Raw genomic sequence first — 16715 nt, 5'->3', positions numbered from 1 at the left:
TTGGAAATGTTTCTTTTCTTAAGTGGTGTTGTTTTGATTATTGCTCCTTTATATTTTTAGGCTGACATGCTCCCGAGTCTTTATTTTTTCTTCAAATGTATCTGTGCATCCACACAACTAGAGTTTTTAAATAATGCATAAAGTTTGAATAGTCAACTTTTTTATTTTCAAGAAGGCAAAATACATACTTCTAGTGATAAAGTAGTAAATGAAACAGACCCAAAGTCAAGAAAAAACATTTATGGGTCATATGAAATATGTAATATAAACATCAATTCAATTCTGCTATTCTATCGTGCTTCATTACTTCTACTGTTAACTATAGTTGGATAAGTTTTCACTCAGCACTGTTGCTTCTTCATGAAGTTGGTGAATCACCTTTAGAATTGCCCTTTGGCACCCTATGTTTTCTCTGTAGGCTTCTCTGGAGGATCTGGCATTTTCTCAGAGCATTTCAGTACCCTGGTCTTAATACTCATTACACACAGTAATGGGCATCATTTTGAAATTGTTAACTCATACACTAGGTTAACATAAACACAAATGCAATTATTTCTTTACAGCCTCTCAAACTACTAAATTTCAAAAATGCTTACCAATTGTTTCTAGAAAAATGTGAGAAAACAAATAGATTGGTTTCCTTTCACAAGGATCAGGTTTTAAAAGCTTGTCTTCTCTCTTAACCAATCTGCTGTAGATGCTTTCTTGACCTGTGTGATCAGAGACTCAGTTCTTCCATATAGGTCTCTCACCTCAGCTGGCATTCACCAGGCAGAACATCTTTCTTATTAAAAAAAAGACAGTATTTATAGTTCATCATTCATGGGTTCTTCATGAATCCTGCGGAGATTCCTTTTCCCCCATTCATCATTAATCCAATGTGGCAGAATCCTCATCTCACTTTGGAGGCAGCACTGCCAGATTGGCAGTCACTGGACATGACTGGCACCTTGCCAAATTCTAGTCTCATTAAGGAGCAGAACAGATTTTTCTTACCTCAGGACTCAGTGTGTGAGTGTGTGGATGACTATTCTTTGCACCAGAACTACTTGATATCATGATGTAATTGACAACTCTGTGTGTGATACAGTCCTACATGTGGGATTAATGCATCCTGCTTGTTCCTGGCTCCTGACTGAGACTACAGGAACAGGTGTTAGCCACCTTGAGTGGCAGTGGGCTTGTGGTGCTTTGAGCTGAAAAGTTCCTTTGTTGTTTTTGCTAGGGGGTACTTAGCTAATCTTTGGGTAACTCAGTTGGCTTTCATCCAGCAGAAATTCCAGGGTACTCTGCTCATCTGCTCTTGAAGGCTTGGTGCTGCTCATTGTCTTCCTCCTCCCTTCCCTGAAATTTGAATAAAGAATCTCCTGTCTTGTCTCTCCAATGTTTCTGGGACTATTCAGTCATTTTCCTGAGTAGATCCAGATCTCTAAACCACCATGAAACTTGCAATTTTTTACTGTTGCTGCTTTTGTTGGGGTAATTTTTTTATAAGTTCCAGGGTTGACTTAGCTCTTGAAGGAATCTGGTGAACTTCAGCAGATGTGCAAAGTGACTGGCAGACTGGGAATGGAGGAGGAAGGCAAGGAAGCAAGGTGTTAGAATCCCAGTACCATATTGTGAGAAGGTCGCCTCCCCTGGCACATAACTGGGAACAATAAAAACATAAATCAAGCAGCAATATTGTATTGACAGATTCTTGAAGATATGCTTTTGTTCTGGACACCAGAAGACACAAGAACAGATACTGTGATACTTCATAATAGAAACTAATGATTGGCATGTGTGAAATTCCTAGTCTTTTTTCCTGCTGTATGAAAAGTCGTGCTCATCTCCTTCCACGTATCTAACACAAGCACACATTAGCCTTCTTAATTACAGATAAAGAAATACATGATGGCATTGAACTTCAGTTCAAGAATAGTTACTTGTGAGTAGTGATTAAAAGCTCACCAAAGAAACTGAGATCCCTTTTAATGATGTAGCTTGCACTGGATCAAATCCCTCACGCTTAAAAAAAATTGATGACTTGAACTTGAGGATAATTTTTTAAGTACCCAGTAAAAAATATTTCTACAAATCCAAGGTCTCAAATGGGAACTGTTGAAGGCATGCAAGGATGGTGGGCAGATGACAAGTAGAAGCTCAACAAGAGAAGCAAAGACAAAAATTAATGTATATGTAATTTCTTTAATCACTTAAATTAACTTTTTAATATAAATACCCAGAATAAATTTGCTAGGAAGATTTGAAAATTAAGTAGCTTCATATATCTTACAATTGCTTATAGAAGATGAATAGCTGTAAAAAAAGCACTGTGACAATCTGAAAAATTAGAGCAATGTGTAGCCAACACAGATCTGGAAATACGTAAAATTGTGTGCTGCTGTTAACAGTAGGAATCCATACTAGAAGTGTTTTAAACTTCGGAAACTTAAGGAATAAAAACATTTCAATAGAGATGTGTGTAATATTAATGTTCAAGCACAATCCATTGTGTTTCTTTTGTAACCTGCACAATTGCCACTACAGTTGTAGTGATCTACACTGGTGATAAGTAATGAATCTCAGCTGTGTTCTCTCTGGTGACTGCATGAAGTACTGGCCCATTTTGTAAGTGCATTTTTCTTCAAGTATAAATATTGATTCTTAAGAGTGAAGGTATTCTTTGTTTTCCAGTCTGATTTTTATGAGTTCCATTATAATCCTTTATTAGAAGACCTTTAAGTTAAGAAAAAATGAATTACTAGATGTATATTGGCTACTTTTCTATTAACCTAGGTGATGCTGTCTTCAAATTACATGTAGAATAGGCATATTTAGTAATTTTCATAATTAGAGTTTAACTCTTTCTTCCCATCTTTAAGTAAACATTGACTACCAGAAGTGGTTTGTTTATTGCAAGTTATTTTAAAATACTAGCTGTGCTGAAAGTAACCTTGTGCAGAGTATGATTAGTGTGGGAAAGCAGCTGCTGTCATGCCCTCCATATGAGGGATGGCTGGCTGGAATGCTGGCTTGGCAGTAGGTGAGCTGGAGTGGGTTGTTTCTCTGAGCACCCATGTGTGTTTTGGGAGGTGTGGATCTGAGCGTGGGTGCAGGAACACTGATCAGGTCAGGTGGCACCTGTCTTAGAGTGGCCTCCAAGCATTTTGCTTACAGAATAAAATGTCTGCCAAGCATGCAGGAGTCAGATGCACTGGTCTTCTACAGCCTCCAAACAACCTGGAGCCTCTGTACTTTCTAGTCTGCCTGATGAGAAGGAAATTTACTGTGTATTATCCCTATTTTATAGGAACAGACAGTGTATCTCTGTTTTCACAAAGATCCAAGAAGTGTCTTGGACAAAAGATAAGGGATCTTTAGGTTAGTACCCTGTTAATGGGATTAGTCATTGTGGTTCAGTCTGTTTCACAGTTTATATTTTCCTAGTTTTTTATTTAAATATTGAGATTTTCTTCTTCTTTGTGTTCCACTCTTTCTGGTTATTAAAGGATGTCTGAAATCAGTCACTCTCTTTGGGAGATACATCCTGTGCCAATGAAAGATGGGCATTTTCCAAGAGATTATCACAGAAGTCATCCCAAAATGCATGAGAAAAAAAAAAGAAAAGGAATAATTTACTTTCCCTCTTCTAGCATGTTTACCTCATCTGAATGGAGAGGAAGAACAGAATTTCTTTATATTTCTAATACATAAAGGAATAAAGAGGAAACACTTCTCTTCTGAAATGGCATATTGTCTCCAGAGATTCTGTATGAGGTGAAGGCTTTTAGATATATTGTGTTTATCATAATTATGTGGGTTGGATGAAATGATTACCCTGCTTAACACTTATTAAACCATCTCTGGAATACTGTGTCCAGTCTTAACCCCCTCATGCATGTCAGAAAGATGGCAATAAACATGAGTAAGTCTAGTGAAGAGCCATAATGGTGGTGATGGTGTTGGAGCAGATGACCTGTAGGGAGAAGCTGGGAGAACCAGTCTTGTTTTGCCTGGAATGCAGGAAAGCTTAGGGTGGACCTAAGGACAGCCTTCTAGAACCTCGGAGTGGGGTCCCAAGCATATGAAGCCAGGCTCTTCAATGAGTTGCACAGCTGCACAGCAAGAGCCAGGGGTCATGAACTGGGGATTTTAAAGGTGTCAGTGCACAAATCTCTGAGCAACCTATTCTGAACTTAATGTTGAGATTGCTTCCGGGGAGGGGGACATGCTGAATAAACTCAGGGCCTTTCAAGGTCCCTTCAGCCTCAGTCATTCCATGATTCTGAGTGAAAGTGCTTTGTAGGTGAATTGGGACTGCAAATAGGAGTTTTAAATTTAAGTCTGGAGGCTTTTGCCATTAGTAGGAGGGAGAATGCAGCTTCCCCTGTCTGTCAGTAGTAGAACATAGGAGGTGCTTACTGCTAATTTAATTAATCTCCTATGCATTGGAATCTAATATTTATAACATTGAACTTTGTTTTCTGCCTCAGCCTACTTGGTATATGTGCCATCTGTAATGACTAACTTCAAAATCCAACAGGAAAAACTTAAGATAAAACAGAACCTAGGAATGTTGTAAATGTTGCCTACATTGGTGTTGATCTGAATTATGCATTGCACTTTTAATCTTTCCCATTATGCTTTTAATTTTTATTCTTCCCACTCAGAAAACAGTCACTCTTCAAGTATTAAGTAACTTACTGGGACACATAACCAGGGTTTGTTTGTTTTGTTTTGTTTTTTCCCCTGTAATTGATAGTAGGAAACACATTTCTAGGACAAAATGCAAATGAGACTGTTATGGGAAAAATGACCTTTATGTAATTTAATTTGAAGTTGGTTATGTAAAGTAATTGCATGAACCTTTTTGACTCAGCTTGGGGGATACTGGGATAATATTGATTTAAGCAATCATAACATCAGGGAAATGAGAGAGAAATACTTTTTTTTCTTCTCTTCCTTCCGACCAGGGTTCTGCCATTTGGTAATAATAGATGTATAATTAATATGTAAGATGTATAATAATAGTCTAGTTTTAAATAATATGAACAACACTGCTTCCACCCCTTTAGCTGTGACTTAATTTTATAATCATTCTTCCTGTTTTGCATTTGCCTTATCTAATTCAGCTGATAATTCAGTGATAATGCAGAAGTTTACCCCAGGTTAAACAGAAAGACTCGGGAGCTGCCAGTTTCACGTTTTATTGTGGAGCTGAAGTTTCTGTGTAAGCCAGGAGTCTGCAATGATGAGAGCAGGAAGGAGCAATGGTGTAACTTCCTATGTTGGAAGTTGGGGGACCTTTGCTACTTACTCATTTCACTCTCTTTAAAGGAAGCACTTGGACAACTGCTCCAGAGGTAGCTTTGTTACTTTTCAAATCAATCTGTATCATGAATGTGAAGGACTGTGTTGTTACATCTTTATTGATGGTGAATATTAACTTATTCCTCAAGACACCCCACTGAAATCCTGAGGAGTAGCTTCTGAAGGGAAATACTTGATGGAAAACAAAGGTGTTACTATCTGGAACATTTGTGTATTTCCAAATATAGTAATGTAATTGTAAGTTTGACTTCAAAACTGTTCAGAATTGATCTGAGCTAGCAGCAGAGCAAAAGCCAACAGCAAGGGAAATGGGACTGGAGTTCAGGGCAGTATTGACAGCAGTCTGTCCTGTGTAATAAAAGTAAATTGCCATCCTTAGGAAGCTGCCTTTAATCAAACTTCTGAGGTATGCCTCCAAACTTATGCTAAGGACATTCTGTGGTAGGGTTGTATGTTCATTGCCAGACACCAAAACCTAATTTTGCTATGTTCCTGTTAAGTTTCTATTCTCTCCCAGAAATCCTACACTGGATACTACCGTCACAACTGGTTTTCTCCTTGCCACAGCTGGCATAAATAGTGACAAAGGAATAAATATTTTTTTCATGTTGGCAGTGATGAAGCGAATGTTAACCTGTTTCAACTTATTGACCTTTGTTTGGAGTTTGATTTTTATTGAAGATACAGGAAGAAAGTAGTTTTTGTGGCACAGCAAGCTCAAAATCAGTTACTTCATCTAAGATGGAGGCCATGCAATAAAACCTTTGAATTGGGACCTTTCTAGCTTTACCTTGTTCCTTTATTTAAGTTGGTTCTAACAGTGTGTGTTGGAGCAGGTGAGAACATGCAGTTTGGTCACACAGTCTTGTCATGAGTGTTGGGCAGGGGGACTGAAAGGCAAAGGCTTTAGGGCAGATTCCTGATGTGCCTTTACCTGGGGCATATAAACAAATCATCAGTTTTAGATTCAGTGTTTTGAAAAAGTGATCTCAGTTTCTTCACTGTGTGTAAGCAATGGGAAAATTGGCACATTTCAGATCCAGATAATTGATGTTATTGCAATGTATAATTACATAAGGCTTATATATACACGCATATGTGTGTATATGTACAAATAGTACAAAAGTTCAGTGCTTTTTGAATTTTGCCTTGCAATCAGTTTTTCTAGTAACTGGCAAAGGAAAGATCAAGTTTGTTTCTGAAGCCAGGTTCTAAACCTTTCAGCATTTGTATTTCTGCATGTGTTTGTTGAAGTGAAGACAGTTTCCATTTCAAGGCAGAAAAAAAATAAACACTGAGCAAAGGAACTTGCAGCAATATTCAGCCAGAATATGCTAATGCGGACTAAATTAAAAGAGATTGATGCAGATTTTCTGAGTTTTGTTATTTTTAAATTTACATTTTTTGGCCTGTGACAACTTCTTTGTACTGTTAGCTGGACTTTAATGAATGTATTCCCATCACTGTGGCATGATTACATTTCTGAGGTGGACTTTAACTAGCCTCTTTACCTAACCTTGTTTGATATGCCCAGTGGAACAATGGGTTCTGTGCAGAAGACATCCTGTTTTGAAATTGTGGCTTTGTTGCTATAGAGTCTTCTCCAGTCCTTTACAGCAGTCTCCATTCTGGATTTTCTTCAGGATCTCATTAATCTTATTTTATTCTGCTGATAGAAATTGTCACTGGCTAGTAACCAGTACTGGGCAATGTGAATTTACATTACATAGCACTGAGGCCATGGGAGGGTGGAGGTGTAGAAGGGATCTGTGCAGCTGTTTGTCTGCTGCAGGACTGGAAGCAATGTGTCCCCCTGGGCAGAGTTCCTCAGGGAGATAGAGCCTTCTGAAGCTCCTCCCCCATCCTTTCATGTAAAATCTGTACTTTTTCTGGATGATGGCATTTGCTGTGATAGGTACACATAAAGCACTTTTTGAGAGCTGTATTGTAACTGAGTTCATCAAAGTCTTTCAGTTCTTTAACTTTGTGTAATCCTCCTCTCTTCCCTGTGAAACGCTCTTGCTTTCACTTGTGTAAAATCTTTCTCATGGATAAAGTTTGCCTCTTCATGACAATTCAGCTTTGCAGTTCTTATCCTGTTTTATATCAATTTTAACTTCCTGCCTTACAGACTGACTACTTTGTCTTTTTGTTCTCTCTCACAGAATTATAGAGTGGCTTGGGTTTCAAGGGACCCTAAAAATCACCTGGCTCCAATCCCCTGCCATGGGCAGGAATACCTTCCGCTAGACCAGATTGCTCAGTGCTCCATCCATCTTGGCCTTAGCACTTCCAGGGATGGGGCATTCATGCCCAGACAACCTGTTCCAGTGCCTCACCACTAAAGGATTTCTTCCTAATGTCTAATCTAAACTCTTTTTGTTTGAATTAAATAATGTTAATTAGTTGTCCTTGTCCTTTAACTACCGGCTCTTGTAAATATTCTCTCTCCATCTTTCTGGCAGGCACCTTTCAGGTACTGGACAGCTGCAGTTAGGTCACCCTGAAGCCTTCTCTTTTCCAGGCTGAACAATCCCAGTTCTCTTAGCTGTTCCTCATAGGAGAGGTGCTCCATTTCTCTACTCATCTTGGTGGCCCTTCTCTGGAATCTCACATCATTCTTGGTCACCTATTTGCCATCTTTTCATACCAAATCTGTGTTGTGTGATTTCTGACCTAAAGATGGGGAGGGCAGAGTTCTGTTACTGTATTCTTTTAGCCTGTTGAATGGACAATTTAATCTCTATTTAACCTTCTCTTTCTGGAGCAAGACCAGACTGGGAGAAAACCTGCTTCCTGTCACCCTGGTTGTGTCTTTTTGCCAGATATTTTCTAGGTTGCCTGCCTTTAGGATTATAGACTGCTTTGAGCTACTTTCTGCTTCTGAAGTGTCAAACATGACTTTGACTCCATTAGTTGTGAACTAATGATTACATAAATAACACCAAATAACCCAGAGCTGACAAGAAGCCTTATCCCCATTTATTTTTTGGGTTTATACTGTTGTGCTGTCCCTTTTGTTTGAAAGATCTGTAGCCTTTGCCTCAGATAAAGTACTGAGAGTGTTCTATATTTTGAGTAAGTTCTAATGTACAGATGGATTCCTTACCAGCGTGAGGCACAATATGTCAACCAGTGACATTTCAGTAACGAAAACAAGCTGCTGCAGCATCATTCAGTTTCTTTTCTTTCAGTTGTCAAATTGTTTTTAACAGAGATACCAGTGTTAGCAGTTGGGCTGATTTGTATGAAAACATGCAATTTAAACTCTGAAACTCAGAGCGTCTGCTATGCTATGCCTCATCCTAATTTAGAGGGGGAAAAAAGTAGCTTTCATGTGTAAGGGCTCAGCAATGTCTTTACTGGTAGTTGTTAATTTTTGTGTCTGTGTTGGTCTGTGGTATCAAATTTTTTTTTAAACTTCTTTCTGAAAACTAGGACACGAGTTGACAGATCTTGAAAGAAGACAACTACTGGCAACAGCAGCATCTTTGTACGTGGCTGAACAACTGAGATCACAGCGATTTTTAGGGACTCCAAGGTAAGTTCATTTCTAGGAATTCAGATGTGCTGATGCATTTCATTAATGACATCTTCTCATGCACAAGGATAACTGGTGAGAAACTGCATGGTTTCTTAATATAGTCTGTTTTTTCTAAATTCAAATGAGTTGTGGCCTACATTTCCCTACTCACACAAGTCATACATGATTATTTTTATTCTAAGTATTAGCAAACTAATAGGCACAAAAATATGTTACAAGCCAGTCCAGTAATTAATGCACATCAGGAGTTTCATTAATGCAAAATGTTGCTGCATTAGTAACTAACCACAAATTGAGCATCACAAATTTCCCATGTGCCCATTTGACGCAATCTAAGCACTTTGGCATAATATGAATATTCAGCTACAGAGCTTTAAAATATTGTAGATGTGTGAGTAATTTGCTACCTTGATGAAGAACCTTAATAGTTTAAAGTCTTAATTTTGAAAACGCTTTCAGACTGTAAAGGTGGAAGGTAATTGATGGAAGAGTCAACACCTTGCTTTAAGTATGGGGATTTTTGTGCTTTTATTCCCCCACTCCTCCATTTTTTTTTTTTTTTAATTGTAGCTGCCAGTAACCTAGGCAGTACTGTTAATTGTTCAGCCATTGCAGTAGCCCATGTCAAAATGCTAATTCACTGCTTTGGCTTTTTTGAACGGTATGCTTTTTTCCTCTCGGATATCTAGCTTTTCTTGTCCTCTGGCCCATCCCTGTCAGTGCCTTGAGACCTTCTGTTAGAATTAACTGAATTTATGAAGCTTGCTTGTGTAGTTGGTGTTAGCAATGGTTGCATTGGGAATCCTGACTTCAGCATAACTCTCCTTGCCTCATGTTTTGTAATGTAGTTGCATATATGTTTGTATGTGAGGGAAGTCCTAGTGCAGGACAGACATTATTCATGTTCCATGCCAGTGGTTTGACAGTGTATTCTATTACTGATTTTTCAGTGGTCAGGAATAAATCAAATGTGGTTTCAAGAAGTCTTTATTTTTATTTGTACCCACAAAGATAATTAGTACCATATGGTATTAAAGAAAAAGAAAGAGACACTTAGGGCAAGCATAACAGCTTTGTAATGTATAGCATATGCAGGGCTGGGTCATTGCTTGCCTTATGCATCTATAGGGGAAAGTAAAGCACCTTTTTATTTCCTTCCACAAGTTATATCCTCCATAGTGAATGGCATAAGGAGAAGAACAGACACTCAAACACCACGCTTACCTAAAAAAAGATGGATCAGGGAAAATGAGGAGGAGCCTTGGTTGTAGTTTTTTACTGGCCAGCATAGGAAGTTAAGTAGTCTGGTACTGCTACAGAGAAGTGATGGATTACTTTGTACTTAAGGATAGGAATTGTTAATTTAAGCAGTGATGATCAAACTGCAATTGCATTCTTTGCTCTGATTTGTGATTTTTTTTTCTCTTCCCTGTAAAATGCTCTAACTAGCTGAAAAGAAAAGAAAGGAACCCGTTTTTTGGACAGTCTTTTATTGTTTTGTTTCTTTTGCAAGTACTTTTTTAGTACTAGGTGTCTGTGTATCTTAATAGAAAAGACACATATGACTATTTTAACTGAGATAACAGAGATGTAAATGCAGTATGACATTCAGCAATCAGACATGGTCACCCATTTCTTTTCTCTGCAGTGTTAGGGAAACAAATACACTCTTGCTTTGAAAAAAGTTAGCTCATTTTTGGAGTGCTAGCCAAACTCAGTCACAGATATTCTTCCATCATGGGAAGAGAAGGCAGCAGAGTCTGGTCACATGAAAAAAACACACATCTGTAAAAATCGATTAAGGTAAGATTTTTCAGATTTTAAATGGTGAAGCTAAGAAATCTTTTCAGTGCAGAAGAATCACTTTCTCTTGCCATGATGGCATGTACTTATGAATCCTTCAGAAGTCAAGCCTTATCATTTTCTCCAAGTGGTGGCTGAGTGTGGTTCTTATTGAATGTCTCATGGTTTCAATACATACTGTTAGATCTACTTGCTTTAATGATAGCAAAGCTGCCTGTTTGAGGCCAAGTAAGGATGAGCTAATGCAAAAATGCTTACTTGTGAGTAACTTCTGAAGAAACCAAACCTGATAATGATACCCTATCCCCAAAATCATACAGCTTGTTCTAAGGAAAAAGGAAAGAAGCAAAGGCAGAATGAGGTTGAAGGATTGTGCAGTGTCTTGGACATTGTTCTCCATTCCTTAGAGCAGTTAGTGGACTCCCTCTAGAGGGGACTGAGCACTGTGGAGCATATGAGTTACTATAGTCCCATCAAGGATTCTTCACCATGTCCTTAACTTAACCAAACTGCATCTGACTTGTTTTTGAAGGTGTTCCATATTGTGTGTATTTTTTAATGAGTAGGGGTGTGGCCAGAGAAAAAGCACAACTTTATTCATAAGACTGCGCTCTGTTTGAAAAATAGTTGTAAACAAAAAGTTCAGAATAGGAACCTATGCTATAACAAACACAAAAGGCCAGTTGTGATATTGGGTGCAATCTTCACTATGGCAGAATTGGGCATTTGGAGTCTGTGTGTTTTAAATCCGTGTTGGAGGATGTGAGCAGACTAGACAGACTGCATGCTCCAAAGCTGATCTTTGACGTTTGGACAAGTACATTGATACGTTGATCATCGCCTACGGAATTTCAGCTCTCTGGCACTATTTATGTTGACAGCATTTTTTTTTCATCTGCACTGAAAGCAATTGAGCAAGTCTTGTGCAAAAAACTACTGAAGAGCAGTATTTTGAAATCATACATTATTTCTTTTAAAATTGTCACAGCTGTCAAACAGATAGTTTTCTGCTAAACTAGAGTTATATGCTTATCTTTGCTCTTAATTTGTTTTCTTTTCCGTTTTGGGAGTCATATTTATAATATGCATTTTTTTCACAACTGCGGGGGTATTTTATTTTCCATTTTTCCCTATGATTTATTCAGCCCATGATCAGGATTGTTATTCTGGTCAGATAGACAGAAAGTACCATGCTTGGAGCTCTTCACAGAATCTCCAGCTTTCACTCTCTGGGTTACCAGGACTGTAATCAGATGAAGTGCATCTGAGCCAGATTAAAGAACCTTGTTCCAAGCTGCTCCTCCCTTGCCCTCCATCTTTCCTTCTCCTCCCCAGGTATGGAGCTGTGATTTTGTGTGTAGTTGCATTCCACTCTGGTTATGCAAAAATGACCTATGTTAGCATAGAAACTAATAATAGTTTACTTCAGATCTTTGTCAGAAGCAGGTTACTTCTGACAGGTGAAATTATTCTGGAAGAGCTACAAGAGTGGGAATGTGTAGCAAGGAGGAAGATGCGAGCTCATAAAAGGGAGTCAAAGGTGAGCCTTAGCTCTTTTCCACAGGTCAAACTAGTAGCAGCCTCATAAGAGAGATTTCACTATAACTGTTGATTTTTTCTGGGGTGTGACTGGAAAATATGTATTTTGTAGTCCCCTGAGTGACTAAATAATCAGCTGTAAGATTCTTGCTGAAACATATTCTGATGACCAGCAAGCTGTTTCCACCTTTGACACCCAACTTCCTTCAGCTAGTTTCAGCCAACCTGACCTCTGTAGTGGCAGTTTTCATTGCAGTAGGTTGGCTGGTGGTGAGGTTAGTGCAGGTCACAGGCCCAAGGCTGGTTTGCCTTTCCTGTGCCCGAATAAATGGTGTTATGATTTGGGTGGAGCACCCAGAGGAGAGTTTCCACTGTCTGTGTTGTTATATAGTGCCCCATGCCTCATCAACAGTCTCCTAGAACTAACTTCCTAGGCTTTAGCTAGAACAGCTGTTGGAGATCCATGCATGCTCAGAGTTATAGGAATATAGGCATTTACTTTTGTGATGCAATCAAGTATTTAGAGAATTTTATGTGTGTGTGTATTTTTTTAAATTTTAGTTTAACTGTTTTTTATTGAACCCATTTTCTTGGGAAAAATTGGATGTGGGATGGTTTTGTTTTTTGGGATTCTTCCTGGTTGGGGTGTTTTTTCAAGTATTTTTTTAAAGATGATTTGCTAATGAAAGTGTTCTGTATTTTGTGAGCCACATACTAATGTGAATATTTCACTGTGATATCCAGATAATAGGGGCACATATTTCCTACAGGAAAGAGCCATAGATGATTAATGATTGTTTCATTGTTCAGCTTTTAGTTATTTTACCTAGGACTTTTCCTACTTACTCCATAGTCCACTTTATTGTGAAACTGGTGCCACCCACAGCTGCTGAACAGATTTACAGCATCTAGTAAAACCCCAAGGCCTTCTAGACAGAACTTGATCTTGTTTCAAGTGGAAACATATTTTGGCTGAAGTGAATCCAGCTTATTTTATGTCTGTTTGATGTAGTTAGCCTTTGAGACCAGAAATGATGTTGTACAGTTGAATCTTCACATTTTGGCTTCAGACTTGTTTTCATTAGTGGGTTGGGAGGGGAATAGGAGAGTGTCTCTCCAGGTGTGGCTACATCATGCTATCTCATGGGTCTACTAATGTGATGTTTATACTTCTAAACCCAATTGCCTACAGCACTTCCTATGTGTTGCTTGTGTTGGCTGCTAAGTGTATTTTCCTAATTTTTCTATGGGTTTTACCCTTTCATCATTTATGACTTGGAAAAAAACCAGTGAGGCTGCATGCCCATATTACCTGATACTACATACAAAAAGATGGTAACACATTGGAAAATGTTTTAAATTGCTAGCAAGAAAAAGAAAAAACAAAACACTAAAGGTTTTTCTTGCTTATATGTTTAATATAGAAGACTGGATTGGGAGTCTTGAGTTAAACTGTTCTTGTGGGACCTTAGAGGAGTCAGTTGAATTTGGCCTCAGTTTACAAAAAGACAAAGTGGCCTTAATACTTTGCTGCCCTATTGAGGTTTTGTAAATATCTGTTTATCAACATGCATGAAGTATTTTGAGATCTAAAATGGACTATGCTTTCTAAGCATAAAATAATATTTTCCCAGGAAGGAAAGTGTATAGTGAAAAGTTAAAATGCAAACAAGTTTTTGTCAAGTTCTGAAATAGCTGGGTTAAATTTTTGTTTTAATATTCTGAAATGCAGGGGTCCAGTGCAGTGACCATAAAATGCTTGGTGCACGGCAAGAACAAAAATCAATTTATTTAGCTTTATGTTTAATGAATTATTCTAGGTTCCTGTCTGGGTTGATTCAGTACAGCTATATTGATGTTTGCCTTTCCATTGCTTGCTTATAGGGCAGCGAGGGAACTGTTCAGAGAGCAGTAGAGTTCCACACCTCTCAGGCATCCTTGCTCTCACAGAGACTGCACCTATTACCCTGCTGGAATCTGGGACAGAGCCAGCTCTTTGCCAGCCTAGGGTTTCCCCATATGGAAGGATGGTCAGCTGCCCAATAGCAGAGCTTTCTGGCTCTCCTGCACTGCTGGAGCACCACAAAATAAGGTTATGTTACATTAATTTTAAAAAGAAGGGAGATGATGTCAGGAAAATTCACTAGAGTCATCTGAACCGGCCTTTTGGAAAGGGAAAGAGTTCTTACTTTCAGCACAGGCACTACTGAACTATATAAATGGTATTATGTTAATTTATTTTTTATTTCTTCCCTGCAACTGTAGTATTAACATGAACAGTTATTGCAAGTGCAGCTAAGCATGTATGCTTCCCTCTGTCCTACAGATACTTTCTATATAGAGATAAACTGCTTTGTTTTCACTGGTATGGTTGATCAAGTCCACCCTACTTGTGGCTTTCTTCATTCCCCCACTTTGGACTTATGCAGTCATCCTTAGCTCATGAAAACAACACTGTCTTATCCTTACTGTTCTGTCCCCTGCTCAACAAGTCGAGCATTCTTCCCATGGTTTACTGTTAGGCCTTTGAAAGTCTTTGGTATGTTTGTGTAACTACTGCAGCTTCACACCATTATTCACTGTGTGGTCCTTTCTTTTGCCACAGACTCACAAGGCACTAAGACCCTGTTCTCCTCTTTTTCATGTGAATTCCTTGTTTATCGTGAGCTTTTCTGGTTGTGGTAACCCTCTTGTCTCTCTAGCTGTTATCTAATGTTGTTCTTTTGACCTCTCGTAAGTCATTACTGTATTTTTTTTTTTTGTAATCTTGCTTAATAACTGCAAAACCAGATGCCCTATATAATATTTTAGATGTCTTTAAATCTGGTATTGTTTACCCTTCTCAGTTGTTCAGTTGCTTATCTCAGAAAGAGGATTATATGTGCTAGAAAAAAAAGAAGTAGCTGCAAATATATGAAACATGCCTTTTTTTTTTTTTTCCCTTTTTTTTTTTTTTTTTGCCAGTTGGGAATGAACTTCTGTGGAAAATATAAAAGTTGGAATGGGATGTTAAGGTAGCATTTATGACTCTACAGAGTGTATGTATAGTATTTTTTTTCTTTGATTTGATTAAATTAATGCAATCAGATTGAAAACACAGGTGATATAAGGTATTTCTGTGGTTGTTTGAAAGCACAGGCATTGTTCAATACGATTGCTAAGCATCTATTCCAGGAACAGAGCAGTCTGTCATGGGAAGTTTTCATAGCTTGTCATCCCTGTCATTTGTAGGGAAAAATGTGTTCTAGGCACTTAGGAGTCCACACTTTCTCAACCTTTAGAGTTGCTAACCATTATGAAATCATTATGAAGATAATAATTACTTAAAGTTTGAATCTCAGTGAACATCTCTTGGGAAGATCCCCACATGTTGCTGAGGTGATTGCTGGTGGGAAAGGCTTTCACTGAAGTAAATGGACCTGGCTAAGTCCCTATGTTTATTTTTTATTTTCACCATGTCTTCTGGGAAAACAGCATCTGCTGTAATAGCTTTATAGCTTCTGTAGCTACTGTTCACTTAATGCTGAAACTTGAATTTGCATAATACAGACATGTGAATGTTTTCTATTGTGCTGCCAAATTCCTGTTCCTTTTTTAGTTGTTCATCTGGCCCTTTTCTCATCTGTGCTTTGCTTATGACCTCTTCTGCAAGATCCTCTCTTTACAAGACTTCTCTCTATTTAATTTACTTTGATCCCATCTATAAGCCCAACGATTATTTCCTCTCATGCAGGTTTACACCTCCTAAACCTGTTCTTTAATATTTGTCTGTGTGTAAAATGTGTATGCATGAAACCGTAAAACTGACAGGGTGTGTGCTAATTGCCATGTGGTCCCTGGTAATTTCACAGGTATTTTTAGGATATGCTTTTGTCTTCCTCTGTGTATTTTATTTGGAGTTTCCAGGGGCAGAAATGAAGTTGTGTAGGATAATTTTATGGAAGGGCAGCATTTTTCTTGACTTCTGGAGTCTCTAAGCTCAGTAAATACATCTGTAATAGCATTCACATGAGAAGTTTTGCTGATATTTCATTTCCAGGATTATTAGAGATAAGCATGACAATCAGCACCTGATGTTGTGTAGTTCCTTGAGGCACTGGTTGTGTCCTGCTGTTTGTTTGTGTAATGTACAGCTTATTCTGGATGCTGTTGCTGTAGAAATGTTGTCAACAAAATATATGGGAAGCAAATCTCTCATTCAATATTATCTGCATACTTTCACATGTATGTGTCTGGATTTGTCCATTCTTTAGCATGCTTACTTCATTCATGTTCACAGAAGCTGTAGTTAAATACAAGATACTGATTGAAGGGATAGGTAATTCATTTATACCTTTGTTGTTGAGTATTACAATTTTCAACCGTTTCTTTTCCCTTTGATTCAGCTGCAAAAGTGGGATGGGACACAGAATAGCCTCATTATTGTAGGAGTATTTCTCTGTTCCCTGCAATGATTCCAAAAGCTCTTGCACACTTCATCAGTATTATTGTAATTCCTTGGCTGCAGGATATT

General features: G+C 38.2%; 1 protein-coding gene across 3 annotated transcripts in view; it reads left to right on the top strand.

Moving 5' to 3' along the window:
• The window catches only part of PCCA (propionyl-CoA carboxylase subunit alpha), a 272572-nt gene that overhangs the window by 135705 nt on the left and 120152 nt on the right, over positions 1 to 16715 (top strand). For all 3 annotated transcript variants that reach the window (XR_008441592.1, XM_054004588.1, XM_054004591.1), the window contains one exon: positions 8755 to 8857. Coding sequence is in view for 2 of the 3 variants with exons in the window: in XM_054004588.1 (XP_053860563.1) it covers positions 8755 to 8857 (103 nt within the window). In the remaining variant the exon portion in view is untranslated. The remainder of the gene's footprint in view (positions 1 to 8754; positions 8858 to 16715) is intronic.

The sequence above is a fragment of the Vidua macroura genome, chromosome 2 (assembly GCF_024509145.1).
Source record: "Vidua macroura isolate BioBank_ID:100142 chromosome 2, ASM2450914v1, whole genome shotgun sequence".
Classification (NCBI taxonomy): Eukaryota; Metazoa; Chordata; class Aves; order Passeriformes; family Viduidae; genus Vidua; species Vidua macroura.
The sequence above is the reverse complement of the archived record's forward strand: the minus strand, read 5'-3'. Positions and strand labels throughout refer to the sequence as shown.